At 31.4% G+C, this 21,512-nt stretch overlaps 1 protein-coding gene across 24 annotated transcripts; it reads left to right on the top strand.

The window, feature by feature from the left end:
- Positions 1–8,229: 8,229 nt before the first annotated feature.
- Positions 8,230–18,824, top strand: LOC115958149 (TMV resistance protein N-like). Of its 24 annotated transcripts, none has more exons than XM_031076526.1 (14): positions 8,230–8,997; positions 10,555–11,665; positions 11,832–12,104; positions 12,193–12,990; positions 13,083–13,870; positions 13,967–14,129; positions 14,217–14,254; positions 14,351–14,405; positions 15,575–16,427; positions 16,590–16,648; positions 17,600–17,670; positions 17,784–17,875; positions 18,200–18,252; positions 18,459–18,824. In XM_031076526.1, exons 1-6 carry the CDS (start codon positions 8,507–8,509, stop codon positions 14,013–14,015), a joined length of 3,510 nt encoding a protein of 1,169 aa, XP_030932386.1. In that variant the 5' UTR covers positions 8,230–8,506; the 3' UTR covers positions 14,016–14,129; positions 14,217–14,254; positions 14,351–14,405; positions 15,575–16,427; positions 16,590–16,648; positions 17,600–17,670; positions 17,784–17,875; positions 18,200–18,252; positions 18,459–18,824. The 24 variants fall into 24 exon arrangements, with proteins under 24 accessions (XP_030932386.1, XP_030932380.1, XP_030932393.1 ...); XM_031076520.1 differs by having other exon boundaries at positions 14,217–14,405; positions 15,575–15,790; positions 16,029–16,427; XM_031076533.1 differs by having other exon boundaries at positions 14,217–14,405; positions 15,575–16,119; positions 16,368–16,427; positions 16,629–16,648.
- Positions 18,825–21,512: the final 2,688 nt, after the last annotated feature.

Here is a 21,512-nt window from a genome sequence, read left to right as displayed (position 1 = left end):
CAAACTAGTTACAAATTTTCAAGTGCCCTACTATATATTCTCCTATTATATTCAACTTTGTGGTTGCATTAGCCAATGAATTACATGGTTGAATATAATTGTTTTTGGAAAGATATCACCATTTCCGTGTATTGGTCAATACAACTACATGGTTTTATTCAATTAACAAATCAAAGGTACAACACATAAGGAATTGAACCTAAGTTTTGCCATTAATTAAATAACTTTTTCTTCCCCTCATTTTTCTATATTTTTCTAGCTATGTACACAACTTGATATTAAGGATTCTCTGCATTTAATTTTTTTTCCCAAATCTAAAGATATACATGGTGTTATATAATTTATTAATTTACACAAACATTTTACTTGATAAAGAATTATAAAATTTTTAAATAATGCGATACTATATATATATATATATATTTTATTCAAATTTGTAAATTTTCATCATTAAATAGATTCTTTCTCTTTTCTTTTTAGAATAATTTTTTTCCTAATTGGTTTGAAGGAGAATTCATCTAACCCATTATGTAACAACTCAAATGAGCATCCACATATACAGTCAATTATATAACCTATTTGATGGTCATGTGACTTATTTAAATTATTTGGAAAAAAAATACACAAACTTAGCTTTTCTTTATAAAACATAGAACCCCTTGAAGTTTAGAATATATAACAATTAACCCCTTTTATGTTATTGATTTATGTATAAATTGTTTATTATGTAACACTTAATCCCTGAAGTTTATTATGTAGCACAAAACCCTCTTATAATATTGTTTTATATGAAAAATATTATAACTCTAAATATGAACACATGTCATCACATGAGCAACTTACCATTTATTTTTAAGATGTTTAACAGTTTACACATAAATCCTCACATAACGTGATTATGTTTGGAGGAAAACTTATGCAATTCACAAGATGGCTTAGCAAAAGTTACATATATTCGCAATGCTCAGAAAATATATGGGTCCTCCTACTCAAAATATGGGTCCTCCTATTCACAATCACTTGAAAACGGATGAGGCACCTCCTACTCACAATATGGGTCCGAGGCATCTACTATGAAATTGAAATTAAACTTGACATGAAATCAAACATTAATAAATAATTACATGTTAACTACTGCGATAATGAAAGACGAACCGAAAATATAATATATATATATATATATATATATAATAAGAACAATAAAAGATTTCCTCTCTCTCTCTCTCTCTATATATATATATATATTAATAGGTAAAGTTGAGAGAAAATCTAATTAAATTTTAAATTGAATTCCAACTGTTGTCTAATTTTGTGACGTGTTCTATTTAAATTTTAAAAATTTTTGTTTTAAGTGAGTTAATGAGGTGCAAAAGACGAAGAGTCTAATATAAATAAATCATCAAAAGCAATACTTAGGTGCTATTCCTTAGATTCATTTTTTAAGATTCTGCCATGTGAAATTTTTTCTCATGGGTTGAAAGTGTATTTTTTAGCTAAGTAGCTACATAACTGAATTTTAAGAAGGGAACTTAAGGAACAGTACATAAGGTGCTATATCTAAATTTTGTCCAATCATCAAAAACTCAATAAACAAAAAAAGAAAGAGTAAACTCATGTGTATATCTAAAAGAAATTAAAATAAAAAAAATAAGAGAGATAGTAATTTGAATTTATATATATATATGTGTAATTATATATTTTTTAAATTGTACTGTACATATGCACTTGTTATAAACTAATATAAATAATAGTAGCCGCTTGAGAAATCATTTTATTCCTTTTTCGTCGTTTAGACTTTAGTATAGTAATTTCTCAAAAAAATAGACTTTAGAATAGTACATGCTATTTAATTTATTTTTTATTTTTTATTTTTGAACCAATGCTATTTAGTATTTGATGATCAAAAAAATGCTATTTAGTATTTGACCAATATTCCTTCTTCTATTGGGGTGTGTGTATATTTATATATATCCCTTTTCGTCGTTTACCTGTAGAAGGATTATCACATCTATTGGGTGTAGAGAGAATGAAAAAAAAATCCATGGTGATGGTATAGCAATAACCAAAAAAGACCAGAAGAGTTGCACACTTTCTTATTTTTAATGACAACATCCTATTCTAGTGTTATGTCATGCAAAGGTAGAGAAGTATGAAGGTATTCAAAGCATTTTATAAACACACGAGGCAGCATTAAGGGGAAAAAAAAAAAAAAAAAAAAAAAACAGTGAGAAATCCAACATTTTCTTCAGTGAAAACGTACAAGGAGATATAAGAGCATATTTGGAACCTATTATTAGCAGTCCAAGTTGTTGAGTAGCATGAAAATTATCTGGTGCTACCTTCACTAATAAGCAAATCAAAAAAGGAAGTGTTCTCCAAGGTTACGATGATAATTTAGTGGTAACTTATTTCCAACTTTGTTAGAGAGAAAAAAAAGCAGAGAATCACGTTAGGTAGAATAAAATAAGCTGATGATATGTTTCTTTAAATAGTAGGATTTTAGGGTATGATAACTTTACAATTTAATCCTTATCAATGTAGGGCGGGGACATTCTCAAAAAAAAAAAAAAAATGCAGGGGGGGGGGGGGGGGGGGGGGTCTAAAAAGTCTAAACCTATCCCTGCCCCGCCCCATGGTGCGGGTCTAAAATCTTACTCCATCCCCACTGCACCACTTTTGCAAGACGGGAAAAACTTACATGGAGTGAAGTGAGGAGAGACGGGTCAAGCGAGGTGGGGAAAAATTGCCATCCCTATTAATTGTGAGATTAAATATTTTACATGCAAGTGTTGTTCATCTAAACCACAAAAACCAAAAATTCTTAGTGACTTCCGGGTTGTTGACTTGTTGGGATGGGGTTTGATTATGGAGAAAGTTTATGTAGAAGATGTTGTGTTATAAATTGACCCTTGTTAATTAATTCAATTACCCAAAATTGATTAATTACGTCAAATTACATGCAATATCGTGAAGACATGAACAAATCACCAAATAATCTAGAATGATTAGTGGGGAAAACCTTCATAAGGCACAACCCTCATCGGGTGATTTTCATGTCACCAATAAGATCTTCATTTGTTGGTGCCAGAGACTTTACTTGGTACAATACCCAAAAATCTTCGTTTGTCGTAACATGATCTCTTTCTTCTGTTTTCTGAACTCACAAGTTCAAAAGATGGAGGCTAGAGTTTCAATAAGAAAACCTTATGAAGCATTAGGGTTAGTGTTTTCTTTTTCTACCACCTTATTTAAATAGGAGCTTGATGGGCCTTTTAAATGAGCTCTCCCATTTCTATTAGGTTTAAACAAACCCATAAACAATAGCCAATTAGAATTCAAATGTTTTAGGCTATATTTTGAAATCTGTCAACTTGATAGATTGAGATGTATCAAACTAGATATCAAGGTTCATTAATCTCGATAGATCAAATGTGTCGAGATAGGTATCGGGACTTGCAGATCCAGCTTTTCTTGAGCAGTTTCTTGAGTAATATTCATGTCTTCAATAGTATCGCTTGTAAAGTCTTGTCAACATACTTCATAATATTCTTGAGTCCACTTAAAACTATCAAAATACAAGTAAATTGTATTTTGTCATAGGATATGCCAGTTACATAAAAATATGACCTTAACAGCTGAATTCCAAAGTTTTAAGGTTACTGTAGTGGGAAGGTAAGTGAGGAGTTTGTTAAGGTTAAATAGAGAGTCTAGTTTCAAAGGTTTTATAAGTAGGCTATTGTAATTCTTTCTTCTATAATGAACCTTCTATAGAGTTTGATCTATGGACTATGACATTATTTTTGCATTTTATTGTTGCTATTGTATAATCAAATCACTGAGCAAGTTGTTGCATTTTTATGTCGTAGTTATCTTGTCTTGATGAATATATAAAATTTATAATTATAATTTTTTTTATTATTTGCAAATAACATACTGTGAATGAGTTCTGTATTTATGAATGACTAAAACTCGATCATGTACTTGAGTTTTAAAGGCTTGAGTTCCTTAAGCAATCTCGAGTCTTTAAGACTCAAAATGCTAGTTTACAAATATGTTTCAAAAACATACCAACTAAAAAAATTGTTTCGAAAATCATGTTAAATGGCAAAAAATCCTACATCAGAATAAGTAGAGTTATTTGATCTGGTTTTATAAGATGATATGGATGCAAAAGAAGTGTCATTGAAACCATCACTATTGAAAATTTGTTGTTCACAAAAATTTTCTTTTAGATGGTATAATCTTAGAGCTTAACAAACACATATCTATTTGAACATTGAAATTTCATTTTGTGTAGTGCAAGTCTGATTGGAGTTCAAATTGGCAAATTCAGTGGTTGTGAATGTGGGATTTAATGTTGGCTTCAAAAAAATTTCTTTTATTACATTAAATATTGGGGTGTCAAAAGTTGCTAATGGAGTTAGTAGAAGTAAGAGTGTGAAAAAAAAATAAAAATAAAAATTAGTAGAAGTAAATAATCAAACTTTTATTAGATTTTTTAAAAATTTATTGATGGTGTTAATTGAAAGATAATTTTTAATTAATTGAAAAGTTTAGTAGTGAAGTTTCATTTAAAGCTAACTATCTTAGTAATTTCATTTAGCCTTTAAAAAAAAAAAAAAGAGGAAAAGGAACTATTGAATATGACAAAAATACGGTCATATATGATGTTGGTACTACTTAATATGACAATGGAACCATCAAATGTGAGAAAAAAAAAGGGAACCACCGAATGTGACAAAAGTATAGTCACATGTGATGTAGGTACTGCACAATATGAGAATGGTACCATCAAAAGTGAAAAAAAATAAGGGAACATCAAATGTGACAAAAGTATAGTAACATGTGATGCTGGTATTGCACAAATGTGAGAGAAAAAAGGGAACCACTGACTGTGACAAAAATACAGTCACATGTGATATTAGTATTACACAATGTGAGGATGATATTATCAAATGTTAAAAAAAATAAGAGAACTACTGAATGTGACAAAAGTACAGTCACATGTGATTTTGGTACTGCACAATGTGAGGATGGTACCATCAAATGTGAGAAAAAAAAAGGGAACCACCTAATGTGATAAAAGTACAATCACATGTGATATTAATATTGCACAATGTGAAGATGGTACCATCAAATGTGAAAAAAAAGAGAGAAGAGAATTACCAAATGTGATAAAAGTACAGTTATATATGATGTTAGTATTACACAATGTGAGGATAGTATTATCAAATGTGAGAAAAAAAATAAGGGAACTAGAGAATGTGATAAAAGTACAGTCACATGTAATGTTGGTACTGCATAATGTGAGAATAGTACCATCAAATGTGAGAAAAAAAATAAGAGAACCACTGAATGTGACAAAAGTACAGTCACATGTGATGTTGGTACTGCACAATGTGAGGATGGTACCATCAAATGTGTGAAAAAAATAGGGGAACCACCAAATGTGACAAAAGTATAGTCACATATGATATTGGTATTGCAAAATGTAAGGACGATACCATCAAATGTAACAAAAAAATAGGGTAACCACCGAATGTGACAAAAGTACAGTTACATGTGATGTTAGTACTACACAATGTGAGGATGGTACCATTGAATGTGAGAAAAAATAAGGGTACCACCATATGTGACAAAAGTACAGTCATATGTGATGTTAGTACTACACAATGTGAAGATAATACTATTAAATATGATATTTTGGTAACCTAGTATAGCAGGTTGCCTACTATTGAGTACTGTACCAAAAAAAAGAAAAAAAGAAAAGAAAAAGGGTACAGTAGAATTACCCTTGTTAAAATTATTATACATTTGGAAAATATGGTTGGGTGAACCAAAGATTCAAAATTCAAAGCTTTAGGAGTCATTTGGTATAGGAGTTTAAACATATGTTTTCAGTTTTTAAACAATACTAGTCGTTAACCCGTGTGATGCACGGAATAGTCATACAAAAATTTTAAATTTTCATTTTGTTTAAAGTTATGATCAATTGAAAATAAAAGTTATAATTTAATAGGAAAAGAAATTCTAGTACCAATAATACATGATAAGTCCAACACCAATAATAATTTGGTATTCTTTGCTATCTGTAATAATTTGTTATACCTAAAATTTATGCTAAACATGAAATTAATAATTATTCCCAATACTTAAAAATCATATGCAATAGGAATAATATTTAAAAAAAAAAAAAACTAAAGAAATTGTTAACAAACCTAGAATGGTAGTAATAAAGTTTGCAGTTGTTTATCTAAAACTGAGAGTAGGACCTCCATAATAAGTATTGTTAAGTTATTAGTTTTTTTGAGAGATAAGTTATTAATATGTAATAGAAAATAATGTAGATAATCTAATATAACTTAACTTATTTAATAATTTCAAAAAAGTATTTCAAAACCACTAAAAAGTAAGTGACATGAGGTTTGGAAAGTAGTTGGTAAAAAAAAAGTTTTAAATTCCTTATACTTTTCAAATTGCTCAAATCCATTCCCTTTTTCCCTTCTTTATTTATTTATTTATTTTGTTCTTTTTTTTTTTTCCTTCTCTTTCGTTTTCAAATTCTCTCATATTTACCACTTTGGAGTTTATTTTATTTTATTGTTTTTTTAACATCTATCATCCAAAAAAGAGTTTTAATTTCCTCGTTTTTTTCAAATTGCTCAATGGCACAAGTACATTCCGTTTCTCCCTTCTTTTACTTCTAATTTTTTTTCTTCTCCACCTTTTTCAAACTCTCTCATTTTTATCTCTTTGTTATTTTTTTTACTTCAATCTTGAATTGCTCTCATCCACACATTTATTCATTTTACTTTCAGAATGCCTTATCTTTTATTTTCCCAATCCTACACAACAACATGTTATTTTTTTACAAAAAATCTTGCAGAACCATTGTGTTTTCACCATGCTCCTTTCTTTTTCTTTTTATTATTTTATTTTATTTTATTTCGTCAAAATATTTTGCAGAAGCATTCATGTCAACATTTGATAGATTTCATGGTGGTGATAAGGTGTTGTTCAGGTCTTTTAAAAAAAAAAAAAAACGAATCTTTCAATGTATCTGTTGGTTTGGGGTTTAAGATGGGCGTAATTTGGCAATTTCATTTAGTGGATTTTTTTCCTTAATAGAATCAATCGATTTTCTTAAGTCATTAGTTGATGATTTTCACTTATTTATATGAGTTTTTGATACAAATACTATACTACTTGATATATCCTATTGTCACCCCAATAATTCACCTGTAGTCTTAATTTGTACCCAATTTTTCTTTACCATGCATATGAGAAAAGGTATCTGACCTTTAAAGTTGATTTGGCAGCGCTTTGCTGGCTGGCATCACCGAAAAGAGAAGTCCTATTGCAAATAAGAGAAAAAAACTTTTCTGGATAAATTTGTTTCAAAGTTTTCAACAGGAAATAAATTTTGGAGAGAGGGAGAGAGAGAGGGGGAAAGAAGTTCGTAGAGAGAGATATAAAAAAATATTGTATATTTATAAAGGATTTTACTAATGTGTGCCCTTAGGGCACACATTAATTTCCATTTTTGGAAATAATTTTCTTGAAAATTGAAAAAGTAATGACAGCTTTTTCAATTACCGAGAAAATGTTTCCAAAAATAGAAAACTTAATGTGTGCCCTAAGGGCACACATTAACCGGACTCATTTATAAATACTGCCCAAGAGAGTGAAACGTTGTGTCTAAAGTTATAGGCAGTTGGTTTTTTTTTTATAAAGTTTAGCAGGGAAAGAGCCAAAGAAAAAGAAAAAGAAGAAAATAAATACAAATAACTGAACAACTACCAAACTAATAAAGTCAAAACGTTTGGCATAAACCACCAAACCAAAAGGCAGTTTTTGGTTTGAGTTCTTAAAATGTTAATGTGGCATTTATTTACGTAGTCACATGTCGCAATGAGATAAGGTCAATAAAAAGTCAAACGTTTCGATTATTAGTTATTATTTTATAAATATAGATATAAATTACATATTTTTTTATATATTTTTTTATCCATATTTACAAAAAATACAAATAATGTAAGTAAAATAACGGTATCAAACGACTCCTAAAAGTGTCTTTCCTTTATCTCAAAAAGAAAAAAAGAAAAAAAGGTGTCTTTCCTCTTTCCTCTTTTTTCTTTTTTTTTTCTTTTCTTTTCTTTTTTATCTTATAAAAAGGAGCCTATTTTGTCCTTTTGGTTTTACTTAAAAGTTACGCGTATTATTATTCCAAGTGCCTTTTCAGTTTTTCACACGTGTTAATCTCTTCCCACTTCAAGTGTCTCCAGATCTCAGATATTTCTCCCTCACAGTCTCTCTCACCCCCTGCGTTCAAGCATTCAGATCCCATTCTCAATTTTTTTAATGGAACGCGTGGGACTGTCACAATTTGATCCATTCTCCGATCAAACTGCGTTTTGTCATTAAAGTCATTTTGTTTTTGCATCTCATCTCATCACATCCTTCTTCTCTCCATATTTTCTCAACTTTTTGCTCATAGATTATTCCTATGGCTCTCCAGATCAACGACGGAGCCTCCTCTTCTTTCACTCCCCGATTTATCCATGACGTTTTCTTAAGTTTCAGAGGGGAAGATACCCGCTATAATTTTACAAGTCATCTATATCAAGCTTTATGTGATAAGGGTTTCAACACCTTCATAGATAATGATCTTCGGAGAGGAGAAGAAATCTCAACAGAACTTCTTAAAGCTATTGAATTGTCAATGATTTCAATCGTTGTGTTCTCTGATAATTATGCATCTTCCGGTTGGTGCTTAGATGAACTTGTAAAGATTCTTGAATGTAGGAATAATGGACAGATGGTTCTACCTGTATTTTACAAAGTGGATCCATCAGAAATACGTAAACAAAAAGGAAAAGTTGGAGTAGCGATAACTCAGCATGAAGAAAAATTGAAGGATAACAAGGAGAAAGTTCAGATGTGGAGGACAGCTTTGACTAAAGCAACTAGCTTGTCTGGGTTCCATTACAGGGAGGGGTACGTAACTATTCATTGCTCTTCTATAAGTTATAGAGTTTAATAGTTTTGTTTATGGGATTCACACCAAAGAAAAGTTATCATTAAATACTAGATTATGAAAGTACCTTGTTTTTCATAGAATCTTTTACTACTACTTTGGTAGATAAGTTATAAAAGTTGATTGTAGAAATTTAAAAAATAAAAAATAAAAAAATTTAACGCCATATAATTTTACCAATTATGACTATTGTTGTGTGCTTTTATGACTTACAAACTTTAAAAATCGTCTTCAGTAGATCCAATCATCTTTGGCAAGCCCCAATCTTGAATTAAAAGAAAAAAAAAATTCACATAAGAAATATACTAAAGCTCAAAACTACATTAATATGTGTAAAAATTTAATATATTTGTTCAGTATTAATATATTTTAACTCAATTATATATGATCTATCAAAATAGCATTTGATCTTCTTTTTTATTCTAAAAAATAATCTATAATTAATTTTGTACTAAAAATTTAATAGCAATTTCTCTTTCAATATACATGATCAAAGAGTGTTAGATTGTCCTCTCATTTTGTTGTGAGCTTAATCTTTACTATATTTAGGACAGAAAGTCCTCATTTTGTAGTTACAATAAATCTTAGATAAGTAAGTATGATAACAAACCACTCTAAAAACAAGTTGATAAGCTATTGACTTTTGAGTCCCTAACATCTATTTGTACAATTCTTGAATTTTTTTTTTTAATTTTTTCTAAAGTTTGAGTGTTAAATTACATTATGCCAATAATGATAAAGTTCAATTTATAATAATAGTTTTTCATGATATGTAAAATCTTGTTAGTAATTGTTCTCCCAACAAATGAATATCATCAATTCTAAAAAAATCATTGATCTCTTGAAGACTTAATGCTAAGTTAAGATAATCAACTTCATTGTATGCTAAGAAAAACCATAAATTAATTCTTTTAATTGATAATCTACTGTAGCTAAAAAAATCTATTCAATAATGACATTCAAAGAAACTTCATTGCATGCTCACTAAAACAATTATTTAACTCTTTTAATCAAGAATCTATTGTAGCTCACAAAAAAAAAAAAAAAAAAAAAAAAACTCACTACGCATGAAATTCAATTGTAAAGTAGTCTTGGAGAGGAATTAATTCCCAAAGTTAAAATGTAACGCATTTGTGAATTAATTCCCAATTATACCAACCCAATTTTAATGATTTAATCAATGAAACCATCAAGTCACCAATCAATAAAGCAAGGTAATAAACAAATAACACCACGGTACGGTGAGAAAGTGAAAAATAGATACAGAACATCTCAAATGCAATATATATATATATAGCAAGGGCAACCCAACCCAAATAGGGCAATTCACTATATGAACAGAAGTTACAAATCCAATACAAAATCCTTGCCCCTAGACACTACCCATTAGATGAACTTACTGTTCCAACCCACAATAACTTTAGAACTTTTGAACTCTTTATACATGAATGACCCTTCTATGTATATTTTCAATTTGTCTAACTTATTATATGTTTCTTATGCTTTGTGTGTGACAGCTGTATTGAATCTGAAACTCAATTTATCCAGAGAATTATTAAAGAGATATTAGCTACTAAATTGAATCGCACTCCGTTATTTGTTACTAAACACCCAGTTGGGATAGATTCTCGTGCAGATGCTATCGAATTGCTCTTAGATATGAAGTCAAATGATGTTCGCATGGTAGGGATTCATGGTCTTGGAGGAGTAGGTAAGACTACAATTGCAAAGGCTATTTATAACAGAATTGCTAATTTTTTTGAATTGAGTTGCTTTCTAGAGGATGTTAAAGAAAAGTTGGAAACGAATGATGGCATAATCAAACTACAAGAGATGCTTCTTTCTAAGATCTCACGGGGCACATATGTAAAGGTAGACAGTGTACCCAAAGGAATTATTATGATAAAGGAAAGGCTTTTTCGTACAAGACTTCTTTTAATTCTTGACAATGTGGTTGACACAGAAGTGATGGTAAATTTGCTTGGAGAATGTAATTGGTTTGCTCTAGGAAGTCGAGTCATTATAACAACAAGAGACAAACAAGTGCTAAACACTTTTGGAAAAGATCATCCAATTTATGAGCTTAAGGAATTAAATCAATCTGAATCTCGTGAACTCTTCAACCTGCATGCCTTCCAAAAAATTGAACCGGAGGAAACTTATTCAGAAGTTACAGAGCAAATCATACATTATGCCAATGGCCTTCCATTAGCTCTTAAAGTAATTGGTTCTGATCTGTGTGGAAAAAATATATGTGAATGGAAAAGCGCATTGGAAAAGTATAAAAACATACCTCATGAAAAAATTCAAGAAAAACTCAAAATAAGCTATGATGGACTTGGAAGGGCTGAAAAGGATATTTTTCTTGATATTTCATGTTTCTTCAAGGGATTAAAGAAGGATTATGTAGTGAATATATTAGACGCTTGCAACTTATATCCTGATTATGGAATTAGAAAACTTATAGATAAGTGTCTCATAACTGTTGGTCAATCTGGCAATTTGTGGATGCATGACTTGCTTCAACAAATGGGGAGAGAAATTGTTCAACAAGAATCAAAAGAGCTTGGAGAACGTAGCAGGATATGGTGTTTTGAGGATGCTGAAGAACTACTAACTACAAATATGGTATAAGTTCTTTTGCATCTCTTTTTTTTCCCAAATGAGTTTTTTCTATTTATTTTTTTTCCTTTTAATGTTGAAGAAAATTTAAGTTTATTGGTATACGTTTATTTAATTTTTAAAATTTTTTATAGTTCTATTATTTAGTGTAACTAATGCTTTGTCCAATTAGGGATCAAGTAAAATTCGGGGAATTATGTGTTGCTCACCTCACCCGATAAAGATGCAAATAGAAGCTAAAGTTTTTGAAAAGATGGTAAATCTCAAATTTCTAATAGTTCGTAATGTACACATTTGTGAAGAACTCGAATATCTCCCCAACGGGTTAACGTTGCTTCAATGGCCTGAATTTCCATTTTCCTTGCCATCCAAATATTATCCTCGACAACTTGTTGAACTTGAGATGCCAAGAAGTCTTATTAGATTGGAGACAACATTCAAATTGGTATGAGTATTAGTATTTATAAATTATAATTTCTTTAAATTATATTTGAATGGTCTAAAATAAATTTTGTTTTTTTTTTCTTCTACAGGGAATCCAACTAAAATATTTAAAATATATCAATCTCAAAGGGTGTGAGTCCATTACAAAATTACCTGAGTTGTGTACCCCAAGCCTAGAAACATTGAATCTTTCCTATTGTCAAAATTTAGTTGAGGTTCATGAGTCAGTTGGATTTCTTGATAAGCTTCAGGTATGGGATCTCCAAGATTGTGGAAAACTTCAAACTCTTCCAAACAACCTCATGTTGAAATCTCTTGTGGAATTTGTTCTTAGGGACTGCTTAAGGCTGGAGAAGTTTCCTAACATTCATCCAGAAATGAAATGTTATAATTTAAATTTACGTGGGAGTGGTATTCGAGAGTTGCCATCATCTATTAAGTATCTCACTGGGCTTTGTGGCTTAAACTTAGAGGATTGCGGAAACCTTAGGTATCTTCCCGATGACATCTATAAATTACAACATCTTTTTGGACTATATATACCCACTGCCAAATTGAGACAGACATACGATTATTTGGATGACTTTTCCAGATATGGGTTTCTGAGGTTGACGTCCTTGAGTTTCAGGGGCAATAAAAATATAATTGAATTAGATTTTTTGATGAAACCCGAGTACTTCCCCGTATTGAATTCTCTAAATCTATCTGCAACTAATATTGTTAGCATCCCTGAAAGCCTTAGCAGATTTACTACATTAGGGTTCCTTGATATACAACATTGCAAGCAGCTTCGGGAAATTCCAAGGCTTCCACAATTGGTAGAATTTGTGAATGCAAGCAAAAGCTATTCCTTGAATCCACAATCATTAAGCACATTACTGAATCAGGTTTCTCCCTTTTTTAAGTCATAAAGAAACAATTTTTGTTACTTTCTTCTAGATTGGAGATTCAATTTATTGAATTTGCTAATTGCATGCAGGTTGGAGAAATTTTAGGGATTTTACCAAATAGAGCATGTAAAGGAGCAAGAAGTAGGATATTAATGGATCCACAAACATCATCAAGCGAATTATTGAATGATGATAAATTTGATATTCTACTACCAGTAACTGAGATTCCAAAGTGGTTGAACTTAAACCATGAAAGTGATAGAGATGTCGTATCATTTTGGGTTGGTCGCAAATTTCCAAATCTTTTTTATGTCTGTTTTGCTTTTGGACCGGCGAACTATTCACGGCTGTCTTCCTGTGAAGTTTTCCTTTCCATCAATGGGTGTGAAAAAAAGTACCTTAGAACAACTTCTATAGATACATATGAATTATCCGACCATCTGTGGATATTTTCTTTATCTAATTACGAATTACAGAAACGTTTGAATGAGTCAAACCCATCTGAACTAAATTATGTTGAGGTAATATGTGAAATTAAGGGTATGGGTTCGGTTGTGATGGATTGGGTTAAAAACCATCCAAGAAGGTGGGGGGTACATGTAGAGTGCATTTGTTGTTCCCAAAAATCTGATGTTTTTCACTTGCCGAGTCCAAGTGCTAGGCATAATTGTTGTGGCTCTGATATGGATCAATGGGCTGTCAACAATGGAGGAGATTCCGGACATCTATGTGGACGGCAAAGAAGAAACCATCGACCAACCTATGCCAGACGTCGCCAAAAACACTACCTATCCCACTTCGGATGGCTTCGAATCCGATTCCGACTCTGGAAAAGGAGCTCTCGTCCGGCCCTTCCAACTGCAACGCTCGTGTCCAGGTACCTTCTTTTTTATAATTCACTCTCTCTGTTTGGAAAGCCAAAGAAAATGAAACAAACTAGTTCTGTGTGTTCTTTTTTTTTGGGAAACTCAAGGGCTCTGCAGGCAATGGAAGAGATAGATCCGAGGGCTTTCAACAATTGAGAAGAAGATTCAGGGCTTTCAATGGCCCACTCTTATTTCAATGATGGTTCCAACTCCAAGTTGTATCCACCATCAAAGAAGGCAAGAAAATCTTGATTGAACTTCGATGCCAAGGTATGCCTCCTTCTATAGTTGCATTTTTGGATTCACATCTTTGGGTACTTCTCTTTCTATTTCTCTTAATTAAATGCTCAATTATAGGATTGTTGCTCAAGTATTTATTGTAAACACTTGAATCAGTAAGGATGACAGAGCCACAACTTCAACATTGTTGGGTTGATTTCTGTAGCTGTTGATGAAAGCAATTCCTCATACATATGAGATTTTTTCCCCAGGATCCTCTGTTCTGGTATTTTGATGACTTCATAAATGATGGAGCTGGGTACAGATGTAAGTCTTTTCTTGGGTACTTGATGTCCTTATTCTGCAGACATTTGAATCAATCTCTATATCTGTAGTTCTGTACCTCTGAACAAGTCTTCTATCCCTTTGAAGACCATAGCTCTGTAACAATTTCATGTCTCACCTACTTGCAAATATGTTGTGAATAAATTTAGGATTACCTCCAACTAGTTTTATTATAGTAATTTTCTATGGTTCTTTGGCATTCTCTTACTTATTTCACTTGGAGTTACTGATATATACAAATTCAATTTTGAATATATATATATTGTAATTACAAAAAATATCACCTTAAAAACTTATTATTGGAATGCCTTGTAGAGAAAAGTAAACATTGTTCATGAGCAAATAGTTATGCTTGTATATCTTGTACAAACAATATACATGGGCTTAACTTTCTTATCAATAAAAATATTGTGAAGAAGAGGTCATTTATGACCAATGAGCTATAGCTCAATTGGTACTTCCTCCTCCAATAATAATGGAATGGAGGGTGAGGTCATGGTTTCAAAACTCAATAGGTTCATACTTACCTATAAATAAAAAATGGTTTATTGTTGCATTTGTTTTTCCTTTCCCCTTTTATTAATTTTTCACCTGTTGTAACCAATGACTAAGTTAAAACATCAAGTACATACTTAGCAAAAAGACAATATCAAGAAAATACTTTGCAAAAAGAAAATCTCATGTATATGTAATGTTAATTTTGCATTGTAATGTTCCCTCCCAGTTCAATATACTCATACATTAAAAAAAAAAAAAATTTATTTGGACTATGATTTTTCAATTAAATGTCCTTTTTTTAAAAAATTATCTTATACCACTCACAGTTAATGCACGTTTTGTAAATGTCAAAAATTCTTAAATCAGAATACAGCTTCACAATTTGGGCACTAGTTTCTAGTTGGAAGATGCAAGAATTGTGGTTTCACTCTCAAGTTTGATTGTGCCTTGAATCCGCACAATCATTCCTAGAATGTTCACTGAGGGATTTTCACCATGTATTGCAGCCCATGATGAATCTATGCAAGCATTGTTCAATGTGATATAGAGCTTCTTAATGATATTGCATGTTCCAAATAATTTGAATTATATCTGAATTATTCTTTTGTTTAAAAAATAATATTTCTCCTTAGATGGTTTTTTTCTCTTTGCAGTTAAAGTTTTGAGCTTGTTCTATACAATTTACAAAAAAAAATGCATCAGGTGTTATTACAATTATCTATCATAAGCTAGGAAGTACGGACATGGACATGGGTACGGGTACGACATGGCGACACAAATAATTTTTGAAAAATTATAACATGAAACGGCTGGTACAAAACGGATACAACATGGGTACAACACCCTAAATGAAGTGTCCTTACTTCCAGGTCATAAGTAAATTCTAATCTTCACCCTACTTCTACATTTAAATGAGCATAAAATACAATATATCTATTGTAACTGATGTGGAAAAAAAAGGATGTTATCTGTAACGTGAAAATAAATATTCCTCGACTTTGACAAGGTACAAATATATTAAGTAAAAACTGGGAATTTTTACCCTTATCATGGCATGAAGGGAGTATATGTTTTCTTAGTTCTTGAAATTGCTTTTCCTACATTCAGGCTGGGGCCAGGGCTGTTGATAGCACAGTGAGGTAATTGCTTTAAAAAAGATGCAATGTGCAAGCAATACATATCTTGACATCTAAGAAAGGTATAATTTGATTTGCTGTTGGAATTTGTCATCAAATTTTCGCATCATGAGTCATCCCTGATTATGCGTTTGACAGCCACTATATTAATAATGTAATGGACTTAATTATTAGCTTAATTGGCCATAAACACACACCTAGGTACCTTGTTAATGTTATTGCTTACAAGTGTTAGAACATTCAAACAGAAACAGATTAATGTTATAATCTTATTTTCCTATGATCTGCCCATGTTTGTTTGTGTCAGCAGTGACGTATCCATGGCCCTTGTTCTTGTTCATGCTGCATAAATTCAAAGTTGAAAAATAAGGTTTGGAGATATTAGAATTAAAAAAAAAAAAAAATGTGGTTTCTGTGTTTTGATTTAAGTTGTTTTAATTCTATTGTTTTCTGCATTATAATTTTATGATTCTATCTAATTCTTTTCTTTCTCAAACATAAATCGAACTAAATTTTGGGTGGTTCTATGAAGGAGTGGTTGACGATCCTTATGGTGGATTTTTCATTGCAGAGAACAAATCTTTTCAGAAGGTATGTTTCCATTAACAATAATTATGAGTTTATAAAATTTTATTTTAGATGCTTACAATTTATTAATCTTTTATTGGAGAGCCTCACTTGGGATTATGATTCTAAGTAATGAAAGCAATGGCACAGCTTTAAGGATGCTACTCCTAGCTTCCTTGCAAATATTACTGGAACAAATTTGTGTCAAATTCTGGATGACATGAGACAATGCAGTTAGTGTTCAGGATTGGTTATGATTGTGCACACACAATTTAGACTAATAGTTATAATTAAATAGTAATAACAAAAAAGAACCTTGCGGTCTTCTAGTATTCTGTCTTTGATTGGATTCTTGTAGTCAGCCCTGTATCAGAATATTAAAATAAATAAGCTTTGGCTTGAGCCATTGTTACCTTGAGTATATAAAAGGTGCTAATGACTTCACGAGTAGTGAGCTCTTAATCATTTCTGACCTGCCAAAAGTATCTTATCATACTAGCAAAGACATCTGATCAGGAATGACAGTTGGATCTTAATCTTTTTTTCTTTCCTTTTTTTTTTATTTTGTTTTGGGGGGGGGGGGAAGATCATAATTCTATATGAAATTCATTAAGGTTTCTATGTTATTTTTATGTGTGAAATTTGTCATAAAATTTCAAAAATGCGGAGTGCACCAACACTTAATATTAATGTATATTCTCTTGTTCTTGAACATAATTGGCACATGGTGCATAATAGATTTTAGACTGGAAAAGGCATGGATGAGGTACGGCCTTCATTTAAAAATAGGTTCTTTCTTCTCTAGCAAAAAGGAATTGTGTTATATTTGAATGTACAATATCTAAGAAAAAGTTGTATATGCATGATTCTTTTAGAGAAATAAAACTGTGTATTGATAAATATTGCAGTGTTTGCTCATGTGTTGAGAGTGACTAGTCTTTGATGTATATGTTATGATATATTTTTTTGAAACAGATTATCCAGCACCATTGTTTTCTCCTTGATAAGTGTCTCAATGAACATTTGCTTCTTTAGCCTGTGTGAAGGTTGGTACTTTTTTTTATCAGCAACGCTTGACTGCTTGAGTACTGGTCTAGTTTAATTTCGATTAACAAGTAGGATGATTAATGAATGTTATTCCTTTATATCTCCTAATCAGCATGAGTCTCGAAAAACTTGCAGCCATTAGGCTCCCTCTTTTTGGTACACATTTCCCAGAAGAGTACATATCAAAGTTAAAGAGTTGTGGAGGTAAAAGAAATCATACTGTACATTTTCTAAGTATTCATGTTATCCAATGAACTTAGTTTATTCATGATATTGTTGTAAACTACTGATATTTGTGACTTTAATGTCAATTTATTTTGATTTAGACACAAACTTGGAAGTTGGAACCAAAATTTGATGTCTTTATTTGAAAATAGAAGTCATCCAATAATCACTAAGTACCTCTAGTGAATAATGCTTTTGAAAAAGAGAAGACAATTAATTTTTATGCTTATTTTAAGAATTTAATTTCCAATTTCATTGGTTGTCTTTGGGTTTATTCTTAATAGCAAGAATTTTCCAATGCAGAAAGTGGAAAAGCTGAAATCGATGTGCCTACAGTATTTAGCAGCAAGGCAGTGGTAAATACTATTTATCATTGAGATTCCTAAGCTCGATAAATTGCTTATTGATTTAGTTGGGAATTCAACTAGTGCATCAAGGGCAATTAATTTGCTACCAAAAATTATACGATCCTAACTCTATTCTATAAGTAAAGTGACATACACTGATACACGTATCTCTCTATTTGTGTGTGTGCCTTCTCTCTCATTCACACATTTTGCAGCAAATTCAAGAGGGAATCTAAAATGCTGAACTTCAGAGCTTGGTGTCAAAATTGATCAGTAATTCCCTAGTAGAGCCGTACTCCCCTTTTTTTTTTGGTGGGAGGAAAGAAGTAGAGCCATACTTGACTCATCTTGTATAGTGGATCCTTGGGTGCTGGAAATGACCAATAATTTTCATATATTGAGGAGTTTGTTCAGATGAAGAAAATGTGAATATGTTCAACACACCATATATGTTGCGTCTGCAATTTGAATGTTGTTGTTTGTGTCTAGGATTTGTGATTCTTTAAATATTTGTAAAAACATGAAATTGTTATTAGTTTGTATTGACTATTTTCAATTGCAATTCTTGGTATTATAGTCCTCGATCATGTTATGCAAATAAACTAACACATAACAATTAACCTCGGAGATTTTGAGTTTCTTTACTCTCTCTTTTTTTGGCAGTAATCAATGTGAGTTTTCCTATCACTAAGCGAAAATCCAAGCCCCTATTTGGATTTTTTTTTTCATTACTCATCACTCCTCAATTAATTTTCGTCACTCATCACTCAAAATACCCCATCATTCTACACGAAGTGTGTTTGGCACCATCACTTTACTTGTCATTACTTAATATTTTTCAACTGTTTGTGGGCTCCATCCCTGTCACTCGGTGCAGTTTTTTTTTTTTTTCCTTCAACCCCCAATATCCAAACTCACCGAACCCAGTGAAAAAAAACCAGAAACCCAAACTCACCGAACCCAATAAAAGAAGAAGGAAAAAAAAAAAAACCCTTGAAACCCGAACTCAGTGAAAGAAGAAGGAAAAAAAAAAAAAAACCCAAAAACTTGAACCCAGTGAAAGAAGAAGAAGAAAAAAAAAAGAAAAAAAAGAAAAAAGTGAAGACCAAAAATATTCTGTGATGAACAAAAAAGAAAAAAAAAGGAAGAACGAATTGACAAGATTCTGGCGAGAAGGAAGAAAAAAAAGAAAGAAGAAAGAACGAACTGAAGAACAGCGGAGAAGAAAGGAGAAAAAAAAGGGTCAAAAGGTGCGGCTTAGCCTGACTAGTAGGTCCCTCCATGTGTGTTTAATTACCAAAATGCTATTGGAAACTGAGTTTTGAAAACTAAAAACACCTAAAATGTGTTTTCAGTTTACATAACTCATAACTCAAAAATTAGAGAATTGAGTGATGGAAACAAAAATTGAAAACAACTAGAAACAAAAACCAAACGGACTTCTCAACTATGGGTTCCATTATTTTTGAGTTATAAGTTATGGAAACAGAATTATGAGTTATGAAAATAGCAAATCCAAACAGCTCCTAAATATCCCATGCTTTAAGATAAAGTTGGCATATATTTAACTTCAATTATTGAGGTTATTCAACTAAAGCTAGATTACTTATATAAATTGTTTGTTTATTTTAGATTTGAGTTTTTTGCTTTTTTTAATAGTTCACATTTTACACCGAATCAAGATTTCTACACTTTGAACCCAGTTTGACTTGACGACAATAATTCAACAAAAACCCAAATCCAAAATCTTCCATCTTACTCTTTGGTCATTTTGGATCAGGTTACATAAAAAAAGATCTCGTACATTTGTTTTGGTTCTTTTTTCCTTCTCTTTAGGAATTAGTAATTTGAAGTCCCACTCCTAATTAGGAATTAAGAATCCGTATGCGTGTGTTTCTTTCATCTTTTCAACCCAAGTTGAACAATAGAGGGTTAGATTAGATGAACTTGATAGGGCAAAAATGAATTGACCTCTTTGCGAATTAATTAGTTACCCAAGTTAATTAATTAGTCAAATTATGTGCAATAACGTGATAGCACAAACAAATCATCAAATAACTAAATGCAGTGAAAATTAAATTTGACACAGGTGATTTGTTTACGAATGAGAAAAACTACCGAGACAAAACTCCATCGGGTGATTTTAAGGTCACCACTCCCGAGAATCCACTATTATCAATCACAAGAGGTTACAAGTATAAGAAATCTTACCAAACCCTTTGGCCTATCCTGAAATACCAACTTACAGTTGAACTCTTACCCCAATACCCAGTTGGACTTGTATTGTAGCAACAATCTCTCTGTTCAATGCACAATTTCTAGTACGTGACTAACCAATGATGCATGGATTCCAGTATGTGACTAACTCATCAACTTGAAGAAGATTGTTGGTTGCAAAGTTTCTTGGTCACAAAACCCTTGACATAAAGATGCAGAAACTTCTTCAGAGAGAATAATGAATTAGGCCACTTATTGCATCTGGTCACTCAATGCATGCGTGACGGCCTTTAAAATAATCCTTATATATGTCTAGGGTTGTGAGAAAAGAAACCTAACACAAATACATAAGAATATGTGTGTAATCAGATCTGGAATTTCTGATTTCGTAATTCTTGATAGATATAGCTTGTGTCGAGCTTGTGTTGAGCTTCAACATTAAATCTCGATAGAAAGGATTCTGTCGAGACTCCTGTCGAGCTTTAATGAACAACTCTTCTTCACTTGTTTTTTGGTTAGATCTTTATGGTTTTAACACTTGACTTGAACAACATATTTCTTGAAGTCTTAAACCATCCTAGATCTACCCAATTACAAGTAAAGTATATTTTGTCAAAGGATTAGCCAATTATATAAAGTATGTCCCTAATAGAATTGTTTCATTACATGATTCAACTGGAAAAACTCAAAACTCTCTCTCTCTCTTTGCTTTGTAGCAGTGGAAGAATCATACAAAACCCAGACGTAATCAAGATCAGGAATTGTGAAAATAACTAAACATTCCATCATTTACATAATTCACCAAAACAATCCAAGCTCAAGCTCTAGCCCAACTTTAAGCTTGATTATTAAATGAGCCAAGCTCAAACATAATAATGTGTTTATAAACAAGCTCGTGAACATGGGGCCTCAAATTAACAGTCCATTTGTAGTAAAAATTTATAGATTTTTGAAGGACTAAAACATTTTAGTAATAATTTTACTATATATAGAAGGGAAATATTAATAGATGCCTTAAAGGCATTGGTTTAGGAACTATTTTAAGAAACTTT

Source organism: Quercus lobata, chromosome 8 (assembly GCF_001633185.2).
Source record: "Quercus lobata isolate SW786 chromosome 8, ValleyOak3.0 Primary Assembly, whole genome shotgun sequence".
Classification (NCBI taxonomy): domain Eukaryota; kingdom Viridiplantae; phylum Streptophyta; class Magnoliopsida; order Fagales; family Fagaceae; genus Quercus; species Quercus lobata.
Note: the sequence above shows the minus strand (reverse complement) of the source record. Positions and strands in the feature narration are given on the sequence as shown.

Coding starts and splice junctions, on each gene's coding strand:
- LOC115958149 (XM_031076540.1), top strand. CDS start 8,507: ATGGCTCTCCAGATCAACGACGGAGCCTCCTCTTCTTTCACTCCCCGA. Junction 8,998..10,554: donor GGGTTCCATTACAGGGAGGG/GTACGTAACTAT, acceptor TGTGTGTGACAG/CTGTATTGAATCTGAAACTC. Junction 11,666..11,831: donor AACTACTAACTACAAATATG/GTATAAGTTCTT, acceptor TTGTCCAATTAG/GGATCAAGTAAAATTCGGGG.